This window comes from Anoplolepis gracilipes, chromosome 4, assembly GCF_047496725.1.
Source record: "Anoplolepis gracilipes chromosome 4, ASM4749672v1, whole genome shotgun sequence".
NCBI classification, from domain to species: Eukaryota; Metazoa; Arthropoda; class Insecta; order Hymenoptera; family Formicidae; genus Anoplolepis; species Anoplolepis gracilipes.
The window spans coordinates 2,232,542-2,256,450 of record NC_132973.1 but is presented as its reverse complement, the minus strand read 5'-3'; the positions used below and the strand labels follow the sequence as shown (position 1 = coordinate 2,256,450).

The window sequence follows — 23,909 nt, the reverse complement described above, 5'->3', positions numbered from 1 at the left end:
TTAATTCTATTAACATGAATTTTTTTACAGTAATTTATTTTTATCAAATGAGAAATCAGAATTTTTTAAAATATTAAACATCATAACTTATGTACTTAATAAATGTTGGAATTGTGTAACAAATATTAAAATTATATAATTTTAATATTTTGTTATAATAAATTATCAATAAACAAGTTATTAATTTCTTTGGGGTGGTGTCAAATAGGGTATCTCGTAACAAACTAGTTGTTCAATTTCAATAATTTCAGTTTCTCTAACAATTCCTGTATTTGTGGGTGTTATCAATTGATTTTTCTGTGCAGTTATGTGGGAGGGAGACTGATTTGTAATACTTCTGAAAATAATGCGTCAACCAAAATCACAAGTATATTTTATTGCAGTTGTTCACTAGAATATATTTGTATAATATGTCTAAACTAAAGCATACCTGCTGAAATCTGTATCAATCTCACTTAATGTAACAACTGAAGCAGTCTTTGGAGTCTTAGTTATTATCGAATACTTGGAATTGCTGACAGGTTCAACACTTTCAAACTGTTTTAGCTTTTGTGAAGTTGCACGCAAAACTTTGCTCTCATCCACAGACTTTTTAAATCGCTTTATTAGATTCTGATCTTCATCGCTAAACACACATTTCTTTTTCTTAGATAAATATGATTTGCTTTGCAAATCTCTTATACTATTGTTTTCTTTGTTCTGCCTGTTTATATAATAAAAGATATTAATATATATTTGAATGCAAAGTACAAAGCACGTTAACTAAAGCAAATATATATTATTATTAATTAACTTTACGTTTTATAATTTTTGTCAATAATTTCTTTCATATTTGAAATAAACTGTTCATCATCATCTTCTGTGTCCTCTACAAGTGAAATATTAGGTTGCTTTTGTATTAAATTCTCTCTATGTATAGAAGATGAACTTATCTGTCCTGTAATGTTTAAATGTTGCAAAATATTAATAATAAATGCATATAAAAAAGATTACAACTGTGATAGTAATTTACCTGTTAAAGTAAGAGAAATGTTTCTATAATCGATAATATTATTTTCATTATTTTTTGCTGCAACAGATTGAGATGTTCCATCATACTGTGAATGATCATTATTTGTTGAGGATTGTGGAATCAGTTTTTTGTTTAATGGTTTGCGAAAGACACTGTTATCCATTATTGAATAAGAATCGTTTATCTTGCATAAAATAATTAACCATCAATAACTTCTTGTTTTTGCATCTACTTTTTTTATATTTGGAAACCTATTAATACTCCTCTATTGTACTGTATCAATAATATTAATAATATTATGCAACATATTTGATATTTACGTTTATCATATTTTTTTATATTAAAAATATATACTTTATATCACCTTTTTTAAATTTGAAAGTTTTATCAGATATATATTTGTGTAAAAACCTTGGTTTATATATTTTGCACTACAAATAAAATTATTCAATTAAAAAATTTCAAATATATATAATTGCTATATAGAAACTTCAGGGTGAGAAAAACGTCTCTCCTTTTTCAAATTGAGCCTCTCATAATAACACTTTTAACGTGAAAAAAGGAAATATTTATACTCAATCATCGAGGAGCATAATTTTCTCGTTTCGAAAAATATCCAAGTGCAAGTGTAACAGCTAAAAGTGCAGCAAAGAACAGATGCCTCGATCAGCTTATGTTAGGTCATGTTAGATTAGGTCGAAAATGCATGCGAAATCGTATATACGTATTTCGTAAGATTTCGTTATAACCTCATCTGTTTTATCATTTTAACGTTAATTTTCGCGTAAATAAGAGCGGATAGGATTTATGAAAATCTGCGACGGAGAATCATGCGACTCGTGACAGCGGTGAACGTGAAATTGCTGCCGATTCTGCGGCAGCAGAACGCGATCGCGCGCTCCTTGTGCAAAAGTCATTCCTCCTCGAATCACCGCGTACCGTTGCCAGCCTGTGTGAGACCGCAGTTAGCACGAACGGAATATTTAGGCGGAAGATTATTGAGGAATACACGTGGACATCGGATTCATCCGGCGGTGGTGTCGGTGAGATTCTTCGCCACGAAAAGGTACTCTAATCGAGTTCCTCCGAGGTAAAATAATTTTGTTTATTTTCCATAATTTCCTTAATTTCTCAATTCTATTTCCTCAACGTACTTAATTTTCCTTAATCTGAGTAATTTTATTTTAAATCGATTTTTCGCTGATTTAACTTGTTCGCTTGCTTTACTTTAGTAAGAATTATTTATCTTTATTTTCCCCTTTTTAACATTATATATTGACATTTTCATTATATTTCTGTATTATTGTAAGTACATATTATATAATGCAATCATAAAATAGCTAATGATTATGATAGTTTTATAGAAAAACCTTTCTAATTTCATGTATTTTGTTGTTCAGTAATGGTAATGGAGATCAACCTGAAGATTACGCTGCCTCTTTGCCTGCAACTGTAGTGGTACCAGAAGTATGGCCTTATGTACCAGTTATTGCTATCAACAGAAATCTAGTGTTTCCTAGATTTATCAAACTTATTGAGATTAGTAATCCAATTTTGATAGATCTAATACGGAGAAAAATAAAGTTAAATCAGCCTTATGTAGGGGTCTTCCTAAAAAAGAGTGAAGAGTAAGTTCTTTCAAATTACCTTTGATATAGCACTGTAAGTAGAATAAAAAGCAATAACAACATAATTTACATAAAGGAACCAATAATTTAACTTTTAATATTTATATATATATATATATATACAGAAATGAAGCTGAAATTGTTCAAAACTTAGATGACATTTATTCCATTGGAACATTTGCACAAGTACACGAGGTGCAGGACCTGGGAAATCGATTAAGATTAGTAATTATGGCACATAGAAGAATCAAGATTGTTAATCAGGTTTTTGAGGATCCAAATACAAAGTCAGAACATAGTAAGAAAATATTAATATTTAATATTTTTTTATTAATATTTATTTTATTTTTTTGGTTATAATGGAAAAAATCATACTTTATAGAAATTTAATATCATTATTAATATATTAAATTGATAAAAACGAACCTCTTGTTTAAAACTGGTGTGGTAACACTTTGCTCTTTTCTGTATTCTGTTAAAATATTACCCTACCTACTTTATACAGAGATGAAACTGACGTTCCCACTATTAAATACTACAATTACCGTCCCTGTAGACGACACAGTAAACAGCAGCAAGATAAGCCGGAGATCATTGCGCAAGAAAGCAGAGAATAGAATTTTAGAGAAGGCAGAAAAAGTCGATGAAATAGACTCCACAGAAGTAAAACCGCCGTTAGATTCGTTTGAAAAAAGTGCCGAGAAACCATCAAATACATCAGCATCTCAATCTGGTAGTCAACCCATATTAATAGTGGAAGTTGTGAATGTCACACATGAAAAGTTTAAACAAACTGAAGAGATTAAGGTAATGTATATGTGATAAGTATTAAAAAAATTGATAATATTAGAAGTAATATATCTAGTGACTAGATATATTACTTCTAATATTATCAACTTTTTTAGTATTACATTATTAGACTAGATTCTAGTCTATCTGTCTTTATTTTCTAATAATGTAATACTTAACTATTAAACTAATTATGTAAATAAAACAAAATTAGGACTTAAAATTTTGTAGATACAACGATGTATAAAGTACAATGACAATAATGTATAAAGTGCATTATTAAAAATTAAAAATTAAATAATTTTTTTCATAATAAATATATAAAAATATCAGCCAATTTTATTATTTAAAAAACATTTCTTTTTACATTTATTATAAATTACGAAAATATTTTAATAGGAAAAAATAACATTTTTTATAATTTTACTTTTTTAAATCATAATATTTTTCTAAATATATATACCTATGTAAGAATTTTGTATTATGAATTTAATATCAAACCCCGAATGAAATAAAACAATTGAAAATCGCTATACTTCACGAGAATAATTTTTTCATTCGGTTCTTTTTTTTTTTTTTTTTTTTTTTTTTCATTTATCTTTTGTCTTGTTTTTGTAACAAGTTTAAGTTTAGTTGTAGCATTACTTTGAAATCTGTCGCACGATTTTAAGTGTATTTTATGTTATTTGATGATGCATACATATACAATGTCAAAAACTAAAATATTGTTTAAACAGGCTTTGACACAAGAGCTCATTAAGACGATTCGTGATATAATCAGTATGAATCCTTTATATCGTGAAGCATTGCAACAAATGCTGCATCAAGGGCAAAAAGTTGTGGACAACCCAGTTTACCTCAGTGATTTGGGTGCTGCCTTAACTGGAGCAGATGCACAAGAGTTACAACAAGTGCTGGAAGAAATGGATGTAAGTGCATTACTATTATCATTATATGATATGTGAAATGAAAAAGAAAATTTTAATAGAATATATTGGAATGTTATTTCTATTTGTAGATTTTAAAAAGATTGAGACTGTCTCTTGCACTTCTGAAAAAGGAATATGAATTAAGTAAACTACAGCAGAAAATTGGCAAAGAGGTCGAGGAAAAAGTAAAACAGCAACACAGAAAGTATATTCTTCACGAACAATTAAAAGTCATCAAGAAAGAATTGGGGCTGGAAAAAGATGACAAAGATGCGATAGAAGAGAAATACAGAGAAAGAATAAGACAAAAGACAGTTCCTAAACCAGTAATGGATGTGCTGGAAGAAGAATTGAATAAATTATCTTTCTTAGAAAGTCATAGCAGTGAATTCAAGTATGTATTAAATATCAGCATTTATCGTACAATAAATTAATAAAAAAATATGCTATATATATTCTATTGATTTATATAAGTTTCATATATAATTTTTCTATTTTTTAGCGTTACGAGAAATTATCTAGACTGGCTTACATCCATGCCTTGGGGTGTAACAAGTACAGAGAATTTAAATCTTCAAGATGCCATAAAAATTTTGGATGAAGATCACTATGGAATGGAAGATATAAAAAAAAGAATTCTTGGTATAAAAATGTATTTATATAAATATATATAATACTTAATATATTATGCTTTACGAATATCGTACTTTTATTGCAGAATTCATTGCTGTTAGTCAACTGAAAGGCAGTACACAAGGAAAGATATTATGTTTCCACGGACCTCCTGGAGTCGGGAAGACCTCTATAGCTAAATCTATCTCTCGCGCTTTGAACAGGGAGTACTTTAGATTTAGCGTCGGCGGAATGACGGATGTAGCGGAGATCAAGGGACACAGGAGAACATACGTAGGGGCAATGCCAGGCAAAGTCATTCAGTGCTTGAAAAAGACCAAGACTGAAAATCCATTAATTTTAATTGATGAAGTCGACAAGATTGGCAAGTATGTAATTTGGATGTAATCTAGATTTATACACACATGTTATATGTAATATTTAATGTATGGAACTAAAAATATGAAAGATATTTATATCCCCAGAGGAATGGAAAATATTTATAATCTATAAAGTAAGAACATCTTTTTACAATTTTTTAGACTTTTACATTATTATGATATTTTTTAGGGGACACCAAGGAGATCCAGCGTCTGCTCTTCTCGAGATGCTTGATCCTGAACAAAATGCGAATTTTTTAGACCACTATTTAGACGTTTCAGTGGATTTATCCAAGGTCTTATTTATCTGTACGGCAAATGTAATAGATACTATCCCGGAACCCCTTAGAGATCGTATGGAGATGATAGACATGTCGGGTTACGTTGCCGAAGAAAAGCTCGCTATCGCGAAACAGTACTTAGTACCACAGGCTAGAACCGAGTGCGGTCTCAGCAGCGATCAAATCAATATACAGGACAATGCGCTTACAACGCTGATCAAATCTTATTGTCGAGAATCAGGAGTAAGAAACCTACAGAAACACATAGAAAAGGTGCACAGGAAAGTAGCGTTTAAGGTTGTTAAAAAGGAGGCCAACAAAGTCAATGTCACCGCGAACAATCTACACGAATTCGTCGGGAAGCCCGTATTCACGCACGACAGGCTGTACGAAGTTACTCCTCCCGGTGTAGTAATGGGACTGGCGTGGACTGCCATGGGTGGATCTACTCTGTTCATCGAAAGTACCATTAGAAAACCGTCGGGCGGCAAAAAATCCGAAGGTACTTTCGAGGTTACTGGTCATCTCGGTGACGTGATGAAAGAGTCTATACATATCGCGATGACTGTGGCGAGGAATTATCTGAAACGTGAGGATCCTTCCAATACATTTCTCTACGATTCCCATTTGCACATACATGTACCTGAGGGTGCCACTCCAAAAGATGGACCTAGTGCGGGTGTGACGATCGCTACGGCGTTACTCTCCCTCGCTAAAAATGAAGCTATCAGGCAGGACGTGGCAATGACAGGAGAAGTGAGTCTCATGGGCAAGGTGCTTCCTGTTGGTGGCATCAAGGAAAAAACTATTGCAGTAAGTAAAAATATAATTTCCATTTATTCCAACTAATTAGTAAAATTATTTAATTTATAATTTCAGTCAGTTATTATTATTACATAATAATATTAATTTAATATATCATATAATTTTTCTTCGTTTCATTAATTTTATTATTATAGTATGTATAATTTAGGGTATAAAATTAATAAAATACACTTTTATTTTCAGGCAAAGCGTGTTGATGTTAAATGCATAATTTTACCTGAGGAGAATAAGAAAGATTTCAATGACTTGCCTAAATATATCACAGATGGTCTAGAGGTGCATTTTGTTTCAACATTCGACGATGTTTACCGTATATGTTTCGCACAAACACACGAAACTGACTCTTTTCAATCTGCAAAACCAACTCAGCATTCATCCACACAATCATTATTCAGTTAAATCTAAATAAGTATGTGCAAAGGTATACAACTGCTGATTTCTATTTTACATTTTATATTTCTTGTGTAGGATAATAATATATTTAAAAAAAGATAATTTTTCATATATTACTTAAAAAAAGACAAAAAAAAAAGAATGGGAAATAGATCATTTATGTGATATTAAAAGCATAATCTTTTGAATTAATTGAATATCTTTTAAAAATATCAAAGAATATTTTATTATTAATAGTTTTTTAATAGGAGTATGAGTATATTTGGATATACCGTGAAAATGCTTTCTATTTGTAAATAACACAAATGTTGTTCTATGATTGACAAGCAAATATTCTAGAGATATAATTACTTATATTTCTTTATAAATAATATGTGTATATAATCAAATGTAAATTATAATTAAACAAAATTTAAAGTGAGAAATTTGTTTATTATATTAACTTGTAAAAATCTTATTAGACTTAATATTAATAATATTAACAATATTATTAATATTATTCTTATAATTTAATACACATATGAATAAAGAAAATGTAAGAAATATATCTTCAGCACACTACTTGTGTTTTCACTATTAAAAATTTATTTTTCTTTATCATATATAAATCTGTATAATTATCAGGAATATTTTTTCTATTCTAAAACAAAGTATTGTATCATACATAGTACTTTATTGTACTAAGTTGATGGCTGTAAAGTTTTTAAGTATATTAATGCTTATTAATATAATAAAATATATGGAACTGCATTGTATAAAAAAGAGATGATTTAAATAAAGTGATTTATAATAAATCTTCATTCAAAATCTTTTTTCTTCAGAATTTAATATCAAACAATGACCAGGGTAAATAGTAATAAAAAGTAATGACAAATGCTTACCATGAGATAAATGATAGTATTATACAGGAAAAATAGTGACTATATATCCATATCAAGTCGGTATATCCATTTTGCTGAGTCTAATTATAAAGTCGCACAATCTCATTTGCACTTGAATCTCCATTGGATTGTTAGTCACATAGAACCCAGGTACTCCAGCCTTCTCTAGTATGCCCTGTTGGTCTGCCACTTTTTGATCCAATTGCAACACTAATTTCATGTCCAACTGCTTCAATTCTTCCTTGTGCTTCTTGTGCAGAGCTGTTTTTATTGTTGTCAGCTCTTCCTCTGTCGCTGATGCAGATAATAATGACTCTTGAGATTCGATCTTTTGTTGATTCAAAAGCTGAAGTCGTTGTTGGAAGAGATGCTTCTCAGTGACATGTTGTATTTCCATCAGTCCTTTCACTATCTCAAAGATAGTGTCATTCAACAATGAGTTTGCCAAACCGGACAGTAATTCATATGGCAGACGCATCTGATACTTTGGTGGAAGCTCTCCAGCCATGTGCTGTAACTGTTCCACCAGGAAATAAAGCTTCCTCTGTAGATCTTGAGGAGTAGGACTAACAACATCCATTTTTCACTTTAAGAGATACGACAAGTTATATCTTGTGACACAAATATCTGCTGTAACAATTATTTTGGATTTTTCTGGTAATTTTGTTTTTCTTGATAAAATCAAATATTAAGTTGCAAACTATCTTCAAGCTTTTTTAAATGTCAATATGTAGCTGATTTGTCCATATTCAACTTTTCAATGATCTCTTCTAAAAACATTCGTGAAATCGTGTGGGTTAAATTGTGCAGAATATTGTAATAAATGTCTGAAACGTGACTTCTCTATCAAATCGAAATTAAAAGGTGCTGAAACTTGGGAACTAAACCTTCTTATTTAGATGAAATCAGCGAGCTTTATAAATCTCTCGCACGTTTTTCACGTAGCTGTAATTAATCTCTTCAATTAATCTACTTCAAAAACATGATAATTAAAAAATGTTAATTTCCAACCTTCGTTTCACAGCAACGAATACATAATAAAACTGCTACTTTTTAAAAACATGTTGGCAAATTGGACACACCACATGTTTTGATAAGACAAACCGGAAATCGTGTCAATTTGACGGTTCGTATTGAGATTGTGTTCAAAAATTACTCGTCAGAGTAGCGTTGGATCGACCAATCAGCAATCAGAATAAAGAAGTCTCTTCTCCTTTTGTCCAATCAAATGCTACTATAACGACGAGTAAATTTTCACCCTAAACGACACATCTTGGGAATCTATACTCCTAGGTATTTTTCGACGCTATTTCTATTTCCCTTTCGCCATTCTCCATTATTCGTAAAGTTTGACAAACAGCGGAGCCAAAAATGTTCGCGATTCGCAACAGTTTGACAAGCGCGTCCCGTTTGTCGGGCGTTGTTGCCAGGACGTATCACAATTCGATCGTCAGCACGCCTCCAAGGGTGAAAATTTCCACCGGTGTGAGTACATTTCTCTTGTAGATGAAATTACGTAAGAGCGATCCGGTGCACGGTTAACCTCCTTTTGCACAACTGCAAAAGATATTTTTACATGTTAATTCGAGAACGTAAGATTTCTTCAACCGATTCTCATAGAAAGACGTACAATGTACGTTACAAGCAATATAAAATGCTACGTAATAACTTACGTAATATTTTTTTGTGATATAAAATTTCTTGTGTTTATGTAAAGATTGTGTCATCAGAATAATGACTATGAATAAATTTTTAAGCGAGTTTTATATTAACGATGACGTTTATGTTGCAGGAACAATTAATTTCGTTCCTCTGTATTGCTGGAGCGATACTGGTATCACCCATGTACTTTGCGCCTAATTTTAAGAATTATGCCAGGACCAAGTCTGGTTAAGGAAGGACTAGATGGATGAAGTTTCAAATGCATCATCTTAGCTTGAAAATTAATGGTATTAAAGTTATTATTTATGATATACTATGATGGTACATTATGGATCCATGGAGGTGTATCTAGATTGTTAATAAATATGTGAAAATGAAATTTTGTCCAATTTAACACTCCAAGATAGATTATCATTTATGCAATTTTCCTTTAATAAATTTTTTTAACGCCAGATATTAAATTGAAAATTTATTAACATAAAACTTGTTTGAAATAAAATTATAAATATATACATATATATATATATATATATATTGTTTTCTGTAGTTTAATCAAACTAGTAATTATTTAAAATATTAAATAATTTTCATTAAAGAAAAATAAATCAAATTAGTAAAAAAAGATCTCATTAATTTAATGCAATGAAAAAAAGAGTTACGTATGTATTATATATTTTATATATAAATTTTTCATTCTAAATTCTTAAACTATAATATATGAAGCAATTTTCTGAAATAATTTGTTATTATAGAAGATGATCGTTTCAATATTTTTACATACCTTTTTTTTGCAAGAGATAAGATAACTGCAGCTTGATGGCTGCTTTTATTTTGCTGAAAGTAATATATTTGCATCGATTGATCCAATTGATGAAAAACAATCTGAAGAATTGTGTATTTGCATATTTTAATTTATTGAATGCTTTGTGGAAAAATGTGCAGTAGCTAATAATTTTGTAAAGATTAATTAATTTCATTTATCTACATCTTTCAATTATCATCTGTTGCTTTTTCACAACGACAAATTGAATTGGATAAATACAGATAATACACAATAACATAAAAATTTAAAAAAATCAATATATTTCCTAGTTAAATTAATTTATCAATTTCTATAATATTAAATATATAATACATAGTTTTTCATTAAAAATATTAGATAAAAAAATCATATTCTTCAGAGAGATTTTTCATAGAGATTTTGATAGCAAAATATTGCATTTTTATCTTGTCCCACATTTTCCTTGATTGCGTGTAAGATTAAGTTTATTCGGTATATTCCGTGTTGTTGCACATTATCATAAATAATTACCGTCTGCAAAAATATCTAGATGTTATATGTTGAACCTAATTATTTCTCAATCTTGTCAGATCATCTTGCAAGAATAAAAAGAAGGCATGATGTCAGGTGAATATTTCGATGTCCATGAAAAGTACAGGAATATAAATTATACATACTCGTTTTTTTTTATAATACTACATAGCTTTATACATTTCTTTCAATCTTCGTATGTGAACATTGAGTAGGGACATATTGCGTGAATTCTGGCTGGTGTTTACGTTTACATTACAATTACACAAAGAATGTCGATTACATTCCTGACGCGGCGCGTATCGCAAGTATATAAATTTCTTTTTATTTTTTTTTTTCTTTTTCTTTCTCTCTTTCAAATCAAACGTCACTCTGGTTCCTTTGTACCTCGCGTTCCTTAATCATAAGGTATACAAACTACCAGTAAGAAGAAAAAAATAAAGCGGATCCGTTTTTATAGGCGAAAGGTAGTATTCAAAATAGTAATTGTGTGAGATTTTTATCGTAGAGTTTCTTCCTATATATATATACATATATATGTATATAGACATATATATATGTATATAAATGTGGATTAGTAAACGGCTGTCGTTAACGGTATAATCGTTACACGATATTACATGAACCGCGTATAAACTGTAATTTTCTGCTCGTTGATATATCACGAATATGACGTGGCTTATGCGTCCTTATTATAGCCAACGAGTATAGCGAAATATTTATATTAAATATGCAGGACGTTCGACAAATAGATGTTCGTGGTGATATTTTTTGTTGAAAATTAAACCGAACACTTTTTAATAAAACTAATGAGATTACGTTATAAAACAATATATATGTATAGGACATCTGAAGAGTTAGAAATAAAAAAACAAGGGATACCATATAATACAAATGCACAAAATTTCAATTAATTTTAGATGGCTTTTAAAATTAAACATTCCAGATATATATCTGAAAGGAGAATTTCACCTTTATTTTTTCATAAGAAATATCGTTCTGTTTCATCAAATACGTCTATCACCGAATGTTCTGCGTATTATTCATAATATAGCATTATGCTGCGTTTATGCTTCATATTTGATATAATTTGCTTGTATTTGCAAGCGAAATTTGATATTTCTCAAGTCCTTGTATACCGAAATATATAAATCCTCTCTTTCTCTTCGTCGATATCGTCGATAATCGGCAAATTGATTCAATAATCTCGCGCGAGACACGATAAAGAATATCTGCGAGCGATAACTGGATTACATGAATATCGACAATTCGGATTTATATTTATATTAAATTTATATTTAAATTTTATACACGCAAAAATTACTGATAAGACATTGAGACTGTATTCTTGAAAATAAGTTGAACCAATCAAAGAAATTGATGTATTATTCATGCACAGGTATCTTAACTGCTCATGTAAATAAAAGTTTCAGATTGCCATATATATTTAATTCAAGATGTAATTTTTGCTTTCAATTAGCAATGTCTAATTTTCTGATTTTACTGCTTATATGGGAGTCAATTTAATAAACAACCTTTAATGTGACTTAGAGCAAAAAAAAGTTAAGCCACATGATATCATTGTTGGTCTGCGATACTTTTTCCTACTCGTTTTTATAACAATGAGATTTATTGAGGAAAAGAATCAGTTAGTAAAGGAGATTTTTGCTCGCAAATTCGTGCTTAATGGATTCTTATAGGCTAAAATTTTGATATGACAGTACATAGAAGTATAATTTTTTGCAGATTATGCGCGCGATATTAAGAATACCATTTTTTTAAATCTGTAGACTTTCTATATCTCTCGTTTGAATAACGGAGAGAGACTCGGCTGTATATTCTATACATCAGCAGAGCGTGTATTTTGAAATGATTCATATTATTTATCGTTTATCACGGCGCGGCGACTCGATTGATCGTCCGTTTAAATTGTTAACTGCAAAAGTATAACATAATTATTGGCTATTTGAGATCATATATATATATATTTGTAAGATATATCTCTCTACGGAACGTATTAGTAATTAATACGAGGCTAACAATACGTATATATATATATATATATATGTTTTTCAAATCAACGATCACGCGATGTATTTGTGTTTTAACTCACTTTTATACTTTAACGTCCTTACACGAGAAATATCGCCAATCTTTATCATTACGCGTATTTCCCACACTTTTTCCGGACTATTTCAAGGAAATAATCTTATAATTTCGATTATATTTAAAAAGAAAGTATCTTTAATCTCGTGGTTAATAGTGATCATCTTTCTAGAAACTATATTTGCGATCCTCTTCTCTTCACGACCAATATGTGAAAGTGACATCGCAGTGAAAAGAGTTACAAGATAAATTTATTACAGAGCCTTTATGTTTGTAACAATAATTCAAAATTAAGTTCACGATAAAATGAATGGTAAATGCGAAGTTGGAAAGTTCAAACTTTTGTGGGAAAAATAGTGTTCTTTCTTTTCCCTTCTTCTCTTTCGATCTCCTTCTTAGAGACATCATAGAGAATCTTCATCTTGTGTATGAATTCGACGCAAACGGTAGCCTATATTTTATAATCTCGGACGTGTCTTAATTGCACGTGAAATGAATACAATGCAAATGATCTTTAAGAATACTTTTTAACTCTTCATTACATCTTTTTTTTAATAGTACATTCACGATAGGACTAATAGAGTCTTCTTCATATTCTCTGCGCATCCCTCCCACAAGCTCACAACATACCGGATGTAATGTGCAGCTTTTGCTCTCTTTTCTTTCTCTCGCTCTCACTCTCTTTCTTTCACTCTCTCTCTTTCTCTCTCTCTCTTTTTCGCGAATCTTAAAATCTTATGAACTAAACAATTTGTTTTCCTATATAAACAGCATTTTATAGATAATCTACAACTTACAATCTTACAATAAAAAATATGAATTGTGGAGAACAGGGCGGGAGCAAAAAAAAGTAATGTTTTTTTTTTAAAGATATTCGCTTAAGATAACGCTCTATATATGCGGATCCTTTCTAAAAAAAAAGAAAAGAAAAACGAAAAAAAAAATGATGACACCACTAGAAGGCGAAGTAAAGAACAATGAGTAAGTTGTAATGAGTGCATCGTGCGAGCCATTCCCATAAACCTACAATATATACAATGTACTCGTCGTTAGACTTTCACCGTACAGGATCGCTTCGATAGGAATAGATAGGAATAACATTATCCTCTGCCGCAGTACGCATGTACTTTGATATTTTTTATTCGCTTCGAAATAGAACGCCGAAGAAACGCTCGCGTTGCATGACAGTAGTGGCCAAATTAAAAAAACTCCTTTTTTTTTTTTTTTTATTTTTTTTTTTAGAAAGAGGATTTTACAGAAATATAATCCAATTATGTGTGAGACTAAATTATAATACGAGAACAAAAATTATTTGTTTCTCTTATTTCAATAAATTTTTTCATTTAGTTTAATCGATTGAGTTCATGATTTCTATGCCTTTTTTTTTAAGGAAATTTTAGGTATTTTTCAAAGGCCACACACAGACTACTGTCGTTTTGAAGAAAATATGGGACAAATATTTGTGGAGACTGAGATTTGGCCACCAATGTTTCTGGTATAATTTTTGGGATTGTAAAATGTGTACGTGCTTAAATTCAGAAAGGCAAAAGCATCTTCGCAGCTACTCTGTCTCTACAATATCGTTGTCGTTACTTTATCTTTTCATTTGAATGATTGTTATCTTATAAAAAACAAAAACAAGATCATTACCAATTCGCATGTACAGTTTATCGGCCACAAGAATCAATCGTTGCAAAAAAGATGTGTGTCTTAAAACAAACAAGTTCTTCAAAGGTAAGAAGAAACTATTGTTCTCTCGCGTTTGCGATCATATTCTACATGTGAAAATCATTAAATAAATGGTAAAATGTTGTGCCCGAATATTTGTGATCATTGCACATTTTTAAATTTGATACCGTAGTTTTACAGAAAAAAGAATTTCAATTTTTTTCATTGCAATCGCACAAATAAAAATTTTTCCGATTCGTTTGTAAATATGAAAGATCGACTCAAACCCTTTCCACAACGGTCGATTTATTCGACCTGATTGATTCTGCATTAGTGACAATTTATCAACAATGTTAAGCTCGATTGCGGCGACATCGACGTCAGCACTAATCCTGGTCTCGATTAAATTTTCCCTCCGCGTCCAAATTATGGATAGGACTTTAATCCGTAGAGAGAGGGACAGTCCGAAGAGCAGGCTGGGATTAGCTAAATTTCCATTCCGACTCACTGTCGACGCAATTCGGCCTCAGTATTGATATGTTCCGATTGACAGAGCATTCTCCCTATCGTTTACACCAAATGTCGCTGAATTTTAATCGCTGAACGTTTTTCGCGTCGATCTCGTTTCGATCTCCGCGAAAAAAAAGAAAAAAAAGTACAAGCAAAAATACTTTGCGCGTTAAAAGCCGATCGCAGCAGGGAAGGAATATGTAGTAGGAGGGCCGGAGGGAGGAGAAGGAAAAAGTGGGTGGAGGGGGATAAAAGAATTGCGGTATGGCACAGGTTTATGAGTCAGGCAGGTACTAATAACGATTTCGAAATATACAAACATGGTCGCTTCGCGTTTCACTTCGCGAATATATATACACATATATATATATATATATATATATATATATATGTATATATATAATGTGTGTACATGTGTGTATGCGTGTACGTGTATATAAGAAATAAATTAAACATAGCTCGCGGCTGTGTTGATCGCACAAATTTCTAACTTCTTCCCCTTCCTCTTTTCTCGCGAATTTAACTACAGTAAGAACATTGCATTATATATATATACACAGGGTTATGCATTTCGTAAGAATTACAGTACGATTACTGGTAGTAGTATGTTAGAGAGAGTATGTTAGATAGTGTGTTTTAGAGAGAGTTACTCGCGCCTTTGCACGTATGTGTGTATGTGTGTTTCTGTGTATGTGTTTGTGTGTCTGTGTATGTGTGTATTAGTATGTAGAGAATCGTCTACAACGTATTCGTCGTAACGGTTTGATTGGATCTAACTACGATCGATACTCGAAATGGGCACGTAAATTCATAGCGTGGAATTATTTTTTTTCTGGGTCTAACGAGAGCGACGTTCTAGGCCCGACAGATTCGCGTGGACGGGTAACACGAAGGGGATGAGTGGAGCGGGGAGGGGTGGGAGACAAGAGAAGATGGAATAATAGAGAGAGGATCAAGGGGGGATTAAAGGGAATCCACGGGGGAGGAGGGGGATTATATATAACAGGAAATATATTTGAGTTTTCATTTAATCATAACTACTCATTATAGAGATCCAATGTTTTCTCTCGCTCTTTCTCTCTCTCTCTCTCTCTCTCTCTCTCTCTCTCTCTCTCTCTTTCTCTCTCTCATTCACTCAATCACTCTCTCACTCTCTCTCTCTCTTTCTCTCTTTGTTTCTTTCTTCTCCGATTATCTTTTATATTCCGGAATACTAAACTCTCAAAGTGGCGTCATATAATATTACTTCCTCTTTAAATTCATGATAATAAAGTTGTCTATTCGTATGAGAACTTAACGTGCGTCAACGTGTGTCTCATACTGTCGCACGTGCACGTCGAAGCACGTGCACACGCACTTCGATAATAGTACATATATACGAGCTGTCGAAAGAGGAGAATGCAAAAATACGCTGACGTACCTTCTTAATTCAACTTAAAAACGATATCCTTAATATCATGACGTCAACATAATTTATCTTTGGCGAACGAACTTTGAACGCCAAGTAAAGCTTTTTCGGAGAATGCGAATAAATTGATAAGAAAGATACAATTGGAGATAACAGAATTATGATAAAATCATTCATTTGACATCACTCCATTTGCGTATTTTTATCGAAAAATATGTCAATTTGATGGTTTCCGCAAGTTTAAATACATTCCTCAAATTTATATACATTTATGAAAATTATAAATATATATATTATATTTTTTGCGACTTTATTTTACTTATATATACATATATAAAATATATAATTTCAAATGCAGTTTATATGCGCGTTTTAATTCAAGCAAATTCAAATTATGTATATTGTATGTGAGATTTGATAACCAAGATTTTTTAAGACATGAAAGACAACGAATAAAAATAAGATATTATAAAAAAATTTTCCAAAACTACAATATTTTACATTCTCTTCTTTCAACATCCTGTATACGCAGAAAGTCTCTAACCAATCGCACTTTTTGACAATAAACGCCACGTAAGCAGTTAATATGGAATGAGTCTAAGAAAATATCGTAAATCCAATGGATATCCATATCAGTCTTCACACATCATCCTTACTTCACGTCGAATAAAACTTACTGTAAAGTGATTTATTCTCTTCTCGCGCCCGAAAACGGCAAAAATTTCTCTTTAACTATCAACGCGGTACCTCTCTACCGTTGGCAGAAAGTGCAATTGGCTAGGAACATCCTGTATATACATATAATATATATATATATATATATATATATATATATATATATATATATATATATATATTCGCTACCTGCATATCACAACATAAATTTTACTCTTTTCTTCGATTCTCTCTTGTCTCGTTCGCTCTTTTATTCACTCGCTCCCTTTCTTTCTCATTTAAACGCGATACATTCATATTTACGCAAGCACGCACACGATTCTGTCTCTACGTAATTATTATAACGCTGCAGAGTACTGTGATAGTGGTTGAGTTTCTAAGCATCGTAGCGCCGTTCCAGGGTGCATCTCATTGTCAGATGTACCGTTTCGAACCGTCGTAGCTCTTTTGCTACTTGATCTTTTCCTCCTGCAATTTCTATTCGTCTTATCGTGCACGCATGAATTCCTTATACCTGGGCGAATGAAAACGATATCACGAGTATCAATTGTTCGCCTTTCCGTCGTTTCCTTTTTCGATCTTCGAGGCCGGTTGTACCGACACCGAGTGGTGTTAAAGTATATATGATTAATTTGAATGATATTTGTAAAATGTTCAAGTGACGTTTATAATTTTTCTAGAATCTAATTTTACTTCTGAAAATATATATATATGCATAGAGATGAAGGATGAAATTAAATTAAATGAATTTAGGTCGAGGGCGTGCAATCAGAACTTAAATTAACTGTATGTATGTATGTGTGACAGAGAGAGAAAGTGTGCTAATTAAAAGCTTATGGTTAATAAAACCATTTTCTCTCTCTCTCTCTCTCTCTCTCTCTCTCGCTCTTCTTTTCGCTATTATAACTACAATTATAATCTAGGAAAAAGGATCGATATCGCTGACCAAAAAAATTTAAGTCTGTTAACTAAATTTACAATAATTTTTTTTTCTTTGTCGTTATTACAGTTACTTCTATAGTTTACATAGAAAAGGATAGTAAAATAATCCCTAACCAAAATTTAATCGAGATTGCTAACTACATTTATAGCTATTTAATACACATTAAAGTAATGTAAATTAGCAATGTAATGCATGGAAGAAACATCATGCAAAATTATATAACCAGCGCGGTTAAATTTATTTAGTTAATCAAAATTCAGTTAAGTCAATTAGCTAACTTTAGGAGAATAATAATTATATCTTCTCTCTTTTTCTTTCTCTTCCAATGTTACAATCATCGTAAGCTAGATATAGGAACCGGTGGAGAAGGGGAGGGAGAGAGTGGGGGGGGGGAGGAAAAAAAAGTTAATCGAAACTTAATTTAAGCCGTTAACGAAATCGATTATTGTGAATCAAATCCTTTTCACGTCCATCTGTATATCACAACAACAGCCATAAACGTTCAAAGTGACGTCGTTAGCCGAAGTTAGTAAACCATCGCTATCGGCGCAACTCGGCGACCCGGAGACCTCTCAGCAAACTCTAAACCGTCGTGCCAGCAACGATCCGTTCGCTCGCAACGCTACCCCCTATCTGCTCTTCTTTCTTCTTCTTTCCGAGCAGAGTTATTCCCTGCGAATGCGTATCGATCGAGCACGCATTATCGCTTACTAAACGAACCGAAATCCCCGACCGGTGGCAACGACGACGTGCCATCCGCGTCGGAGAACGGCACCGTTGCTGCCCGCATCGTTTGCTCCTCATCATCGCCTCGTTCAACGGGCATCGAAGCGGTATAATCTTTCTTTCCCTTTTTCTCTCTCTCTCTCTCTCTCTTTCTTTTCCGTGCTACACTGCTCACGAGCTCAGCCACTAACGATTATACATCAGCATGAAATCTTAGAAACCATGGCTCAGCGCTCGGGTGAGCCCGCGCTTGTCTATGCCGCGCGCCCATCCGCGCGAAATCCACCACCGACGTCGGCGACGACCACCGGGGCGATCTAGAGTATACAGCAGGAAGCCGAGCAGCAACTACTTCCGCCACCTTTACTTTTTTGTCTCTGATCTGCAACAGAAGCGCAAACGTACGATTCAATCATGTAATCTTTTGCGACGCGTTGCGTCGAGAAAATTCGTCTCGTTGATTCGCGATATAGAGCAGTGTGGATATGTAATACTGTACAGGGGAAGGTAATTTAAACGTTTTTGCAAAATAATTTCTATGACAACTAAAATGAGAAATTTGTTACTTGTATATTATTATAATTATATTTACAGGCTAAATGGGATCTTGAAAAATCGTATCATTTTTTAAAAAGAATTTAATAATTGCATATATTAATTATATGTATATATATATATATATATATATATATATATTTGATGAAATAAAATTGGCAATATATAAAATCGTTTTTTCAATCTTTTTTCAATCATTTTATTTATTTTTAGAAATAATTATATTAAAACTTTCATTTTTCATGTTTTTATACTTTTATTTTTCAACACACGCGGGTTATTAAATTTTATAACTAAAATTTCTTTCTTCGAATTTAATTGATTTAGTTACATTGAAAAAATAAGTGTAACAAATATTTTTTTCTTTTTTAATGCAATACTCCTTGTTTTCCATCTATATAGTATGTTATAAATACTCTCTACTATATATATTCTCATCCGTTTTCATCTATTATAATATAAATTATAGCGTACAATATTAATAAGATATCGCGAAAACTTTTGCGCGAAAAAAATATTGGGGTCTGTATGGATCCCAATTTTGTTAGTTATAAATGATACCCTTCTGTCGGATCCCACTTAGCTGTCATATCATGCGGTGTTATTGAATCTTTTTTCCGAGCAATAGAGTACGTGTATAAGCTATTTTTCTTGTTATATTTATTCACTGTTATGGAAAACGCAATGAGGTTAGAAACTTGCGGGAGTATAAGCGATAAGGATTAGGAAGACTCACGTTGGATTAAGGATTAGGACGCTAACATACGGTTCAAATCATTGTTTTCGGGATCATCGAGTAGGATATACATTAACTCACCGCTAGGTAAAATACCTAAAAAAAAGAGATCAAATAAGAATAAATATTGTCTTGATAATATCCACTTAATTATTAATCGATGTAATTAAACAGACATTTAATAAGAATCGATATTTTAAATCTAGAATAATCAATCTCAAAATATAAATATTTTAAATATAATTAATAGGATAATTTTATTTATGTTTATTATAAATATGTAATAAAATTTAGATTTAAATATAAATTAAATATCAAGAATGTGCAAATGTAAAATATTTTATCTGAAACACAATATAAATTTAAAAGTTAATAAATTCGAAATAAACAGGAATCGGTTATTAGTTATATTAATTAGTCTGTATAAATACAAATATATCATTATACATATATAAACATAAATATTATTTAAAATATACTAAATTATTTTTTAATATGTTATTTAATCAAGTAATAACACTTTAGTAAATCAATAAATATTTGAGAAAAACAAGGTAGGGCAAATTTAACTTTTCACTCATTTTCAATTATTTGCGCGGAAACAAATATGCATTTTTAAAATTCTGCGCTGCAGTTTATGCTGCTGATGTACAGGTGAAAAAGCCAATTTAGAAAGGAGGAAACCTCCTCCCTGTTGCGAAGTAGCGACGTGTTGTTGGGAAGTTGCACAATGCGTCGCTCCTCGACGATTATCTTCTCCGTCGATCAAAGCTGATTATTAACTACCTGCCCGTGTTTTATCCGTCGCACCGTCACATCGATTAATAATTAGCAGTAAGCGAGTCGCATGCGATAAAGTTGATATTGCAACACAAAGAGGAATATAAAAAGGAAAAATAAAAAAACTGTTGGAGGTTTCTATCAATTTAACGTATAATTATTGGACCGTTATTAAATTCACCTCATTGGAAAAGCTCGCGAAAACGGAAGTACGTGTGCCGGAAATGTTTCAGAGAAGTAGTAAAGGGGAATGTGAAGGGTTGCGAAATGTGCATTTTACGCAAGATTATATAGAATGCACGAGAGATAATGACAATATTGCGCAATGAGAAATTGCCTGTTGACGATCACCGAACAATCATTAAACGCGACGAATGATTTTACGAATAGATATCTGAACTTTCACTGATAACTGATTGCACAGTGACCTGTGTTAAATCAATAACGATGCATATGCGAATCGTGTTGTCTAACTTATCAGGGCACTTGTGCCGCGAGATAAATGCAAAATGTCTCAAAAAGCGCGAGTGATATTTGAGGAATTTCGTTAAAGTCGATCTTACTTTAGCGAAAATGTCAAAAGTTTCTTTTTAATTATAAATCGTCGGGAAACTTTTTCCAAATTAAGCTGTAGAAATAAAAATATTTAATGAAAAACCAATTATTTAATGTAATTATTATAAAGTAAGTTACATTTATATTAATTATATTTTAATTAAATGTAACTTTTATTTTAAAATGTAGAATTCTCTCTAATCTCTGTTTTTTAATTCGATATTTTAGTTTAACATCATTTTTTAAAACGATTTTACATTTTATTTTAACGTTTTTATTAAAATCTTGAAATTTGTGAAATTATGAGAAGAAGAAATATTGATTTAATAAAAATGTTTCAATATTTTTGTCAAAAAAAAAGAAAAAAAAAAGATTTCTGTCAAAAAATTCTTATGTTCTTAAAATATCCGTGCATTCTTGAATATCCTGCATAAACTGCCGTCAAATAGCAGCTAAATACAGCTAATCGATGTAATTCCGTTATAATGAATACCGATGGAACGCGACATTTTCGCTGTAACGAAGTGTGATTGAATCTCCGCGTCTAATACGCGGCTTGATATAACGAACTTTCGGTATAACAAATTCAATTTCGAGATCCACGGCGGCAGCTCGTTGTAACAAGATTTTACCGTAATAATTACGCAAGCACGTCATGTACCAATACGTGATAGATTCATTTTAGACCGACGAGTAAACAAATTTAAAAAACGATAACAAGTACAAATTTAACATAATATTAATTCAAGTGCGGTGGAATAAGCGAAAGATGTTTTTATACAATATTTTATAAAAGAATTAACCCTTAATCGGACAAATTCTTTTGCTCTAGAAAAACTATGTTATGTAAAAATATTATGCACACACACGTGCATACATATAAACACATATAAATATATTTTTATATAATTGAAAATTATAATAATTTAAAAAAAAGGATATTATAAAGACAGGAATTTATAATTTTAGGAAACAATGTATTATAATTAATTTTAATTAACATACTTTCTTTATACTAGTTTTTTATTTAGTTACTTTTATAGAATAATTTTTACATCTCACGTTTTTTTAATTAACCTTTAATTATGATCATTTTTTTAGTAATTTTTATTTATTAAATAATTAAATTTTATAACTGTGGCCTAATGAACATTCACGTTGCGCGAATAAAGGTTAATAATATACAAAAAAAATTTCTTTTGCGGTTTTAGATGCACGATGGTGGTTTTGTAATGAATTTAGTGATTATGATTTTGCGATAAAATTGATTTCGAAAGAAGTTAAAAAGAAAAATTACGTGTATGTCTGTTTTCGTGACGAGATCTTAGAGGAGAAATGCGGGGAGGGAAAAGCTCGCGATGTAAAAAGTTTCGTAATAGTCTTTGCGCAGAGAATACGAAAAGATAAGAGGGTTGCATCTCGCGAACTCACCTTGAGAATTAGGCTCCGGAAGATTCTCCCGCGGCACCAGATGCATCACCGTGGTTTTTCCGAAGGGAAGCCCAAGAGCACCGAGCGTGACATTGCTGTGCAGGAAACGACCCTGGTAGATTAGCCGCAGGATCTCCGCCTTGGCGACCGCCTCCTCTGCCCAGTCTGTAACACGAAGGTAACATTTGCGAAATGCTGAGAGCTCTCTCGTCTGCTCGATTCAACTGTTCGCGAAAAGTTTTCGAGTGTGCCGAACCTCTCGAACCTTAAAAAAGTAACGCGGCAGACGTATTTGTGTCTCGATATAAAATACGAACATTCTACCGTAAATCGAGTAAAGTTTTCTACTTACTGTCTGTGTTCATGTCTATCTATAATGTATAAATTTATAATTTTTATGTATTAATTTAATATGATAACATGAAAAAATGCTCTCTCTCTCTCTCTCTCTCTCTCTCTCTCTCTCTATATATATATATATATATATATATATATATATATTACTCAAATTTCTAATATTTTAATAAATGTAGAATATTTTCGAAAAAAGTTTACACATATATGTAAACTTGTTTCAATACTTTCAACACTAATAATGAAATTACGGGACTTTTATTTCAGATTAATACTTTTGATATTTAATATTTAAATTTGAATATTTAATACATTTAATTTTCACAACTCTATTTTTTTAATAAGATTTTTGATTTTTATCATTTCAAAAATTCCGGAGAAAGATTCTAAAGAATGTTTCTTAAATATTGGATGTACTTTACAAATAATTTTGTAACTAGTGATATAATAGCACATCGATAATTAATTGCAGATAGATCACACAGGAGATCCTGTTGCTATAACAATTATATCAATGCTAATGCAATGGATTGGTGCAAGCAAAGTTTCGAAACGATAATGATTAACTCACCATCCGGCCAATTTTCAAACACATGGTGTGCTATATCGCCCGCAGAATCGCTTGGACTGAATAGGAACTCTTTTGTCTTGCCACTGACGAGGATGAGGCGTAGATTTATCTGCAACGCATAAAAATATCATAGTTAGAAGGATATCAATTATACAAATAGAAAAGATTTTTATCTTTTTTTTAACCT

The 23,909-nt window shown here is 31.5% G+C and overlaps 4 protein-coding genes and 1 long non-coding RNA gene across 9 annotated transcripts in view; 2 read left to right on the top strand and 3 right to left on the bottom strand.

The window, feature by feature from the left end:
• Positions 1-180: 180 nt before the first annotated feature.
• LOC140664818 (uncharacterized) lies at positions 181-1,651 on the bottom strand. Of its 2 annotated transcripts, XM_072890313.1 has the most exons (5): positions 1,377-1,651; positions 1,013-1,285; positions 799-937; positions 431-703; positions 181-337 (listed from the first exon to the last, which is right to left on the bottom strand). In XM_072890313.1, the coding sequence occupies exons 2-5, from the start codon at positions 1,173-1,175 to the stop codon at positions 181-183; spliced, it is 732 nt and encodes a 243-aa protein (XP_072746414.1). In that variant the 5' UTR covers positions 1,176-1,285; positions 1,377-1,651. The 2 variants fall into 2 exon arrangements, with proteins under 2 accessions (XP_072746414.1, XP_072746415.1); XM_072890314.1 differs by lacking the exon at positions 1,377-1,651 and having other exon boundaries at positions 1,013-1,295.
• Positions 1,652-1,708: 57 nt separating this feature from the next.
• Positions 1,709-7,171, top strand: Lon (lon protease homolog, mitochondrial). Of its 3 annotated transcripts, none has more exons than XM_072890309.1 (10): positions 1,709-2,102; positions 2,413-2,640; positions 2,766-2,938; positions 3,146-3,447; positions 4,167-4,358; positions 4,448-4,752; positions 4,861-5,000; positions 5,077-5,359; positions 5,541-6,444; positions 6,640-7,171. In XM_072890309.1, the coding sequence occupies exons 1-10, from the start codon at positions 1,843-1,845 to the stop codon at positions 6,853-6,855; spliced, it is 3,003 nt and encodes a 1,000-aa protein (XP_072746410.1). In that variant the 5' UTR covers positions 1,709-1,842; the 3' UTR covers positions 6,856-7,171. The 3 variants fall into 3 exon arrangements, with proteins under 3 accessions (XP_072746410.1, XP_072746411.1, XP_072746412.1); XM_072890310.1 differs by having other exon boundaries at positions 1,709-2,078; positions 6,640-7,169; XM_072890311.1 differs by having other exon boundaries at positions 3,197-3,447; positions 6,640-7,166.
• Gdl (gonadal protein gdl) lies at positions 6,673-8,828 on the bottom strand. Of its 2 annotated transcripts, XM_072890316.1 has the most exons (3): positions 8,742-8,756; positions 7,731-8,500; positions 6,673-6,808 (listed from the first exon to the last, which is right to left on the bottom strand). In XM_072890316.1, the coding sequence occupies exon 2, from the start codon at positions 8,308-8,310 to the stop codon at positions 7,783-7,785; it is 528 nt and encodes a 175-aa protein (XP_072746417.1). In that variant the 5' UTR covers positions 8,311-8,500; positions 8,742-8,756; the 3' UTR covers positions 6,673-6,808; positions 7,731-7,782. The 2 variants fall into 2 exon arrangements, with proteins under 2 accessions (XP_072746417.1, XP_072746416.1); XM_072890315.1 differs by having other exon boundaries at positions 7,731-8,828.
• Positions 8,829-9,001: 173 nt separating this feature from the next.
• On the top strand, positions 9,002-9,771 carry LOC140664931 (uncharacterized). The gene is made up of 2 exons (XR_012046512.1): positions 9,002-9,215; positions 9,523-9,771. It is a non-coding gene; the product is annotated as an uncharacterized lncRNA (long non-coding RNA).
• A 2,531-nt stretch (positions 9,772-12,302) lies between these two features.
• Positions 12,303-23,909, bottom strand: part of Ubl3 (ubiquitin like 3) — a 49,202-nt gene continuing 37,595 nt past the window's right edge. The window contains exons 2-4 of the mRNA XM_072890564.1: positions 23,723-23,831; positions 22,798-22,962; positions 12,303-19,122 (exon numbers count right to left, since the gene is read on the bottom strand). Coding sequence (XP_072746665.1) covers positions 19,058-19,122; positions 22,798-22,962; positions 23,723-23,831 — 339 coding nt within the window. The 3' untranslated portion in view covers positions 12,303-19,057. The remainder of the gene's footprint in view (positions 19,123-22,797; positions 22,963-23,722; positions 23,832-23,909) is intronic.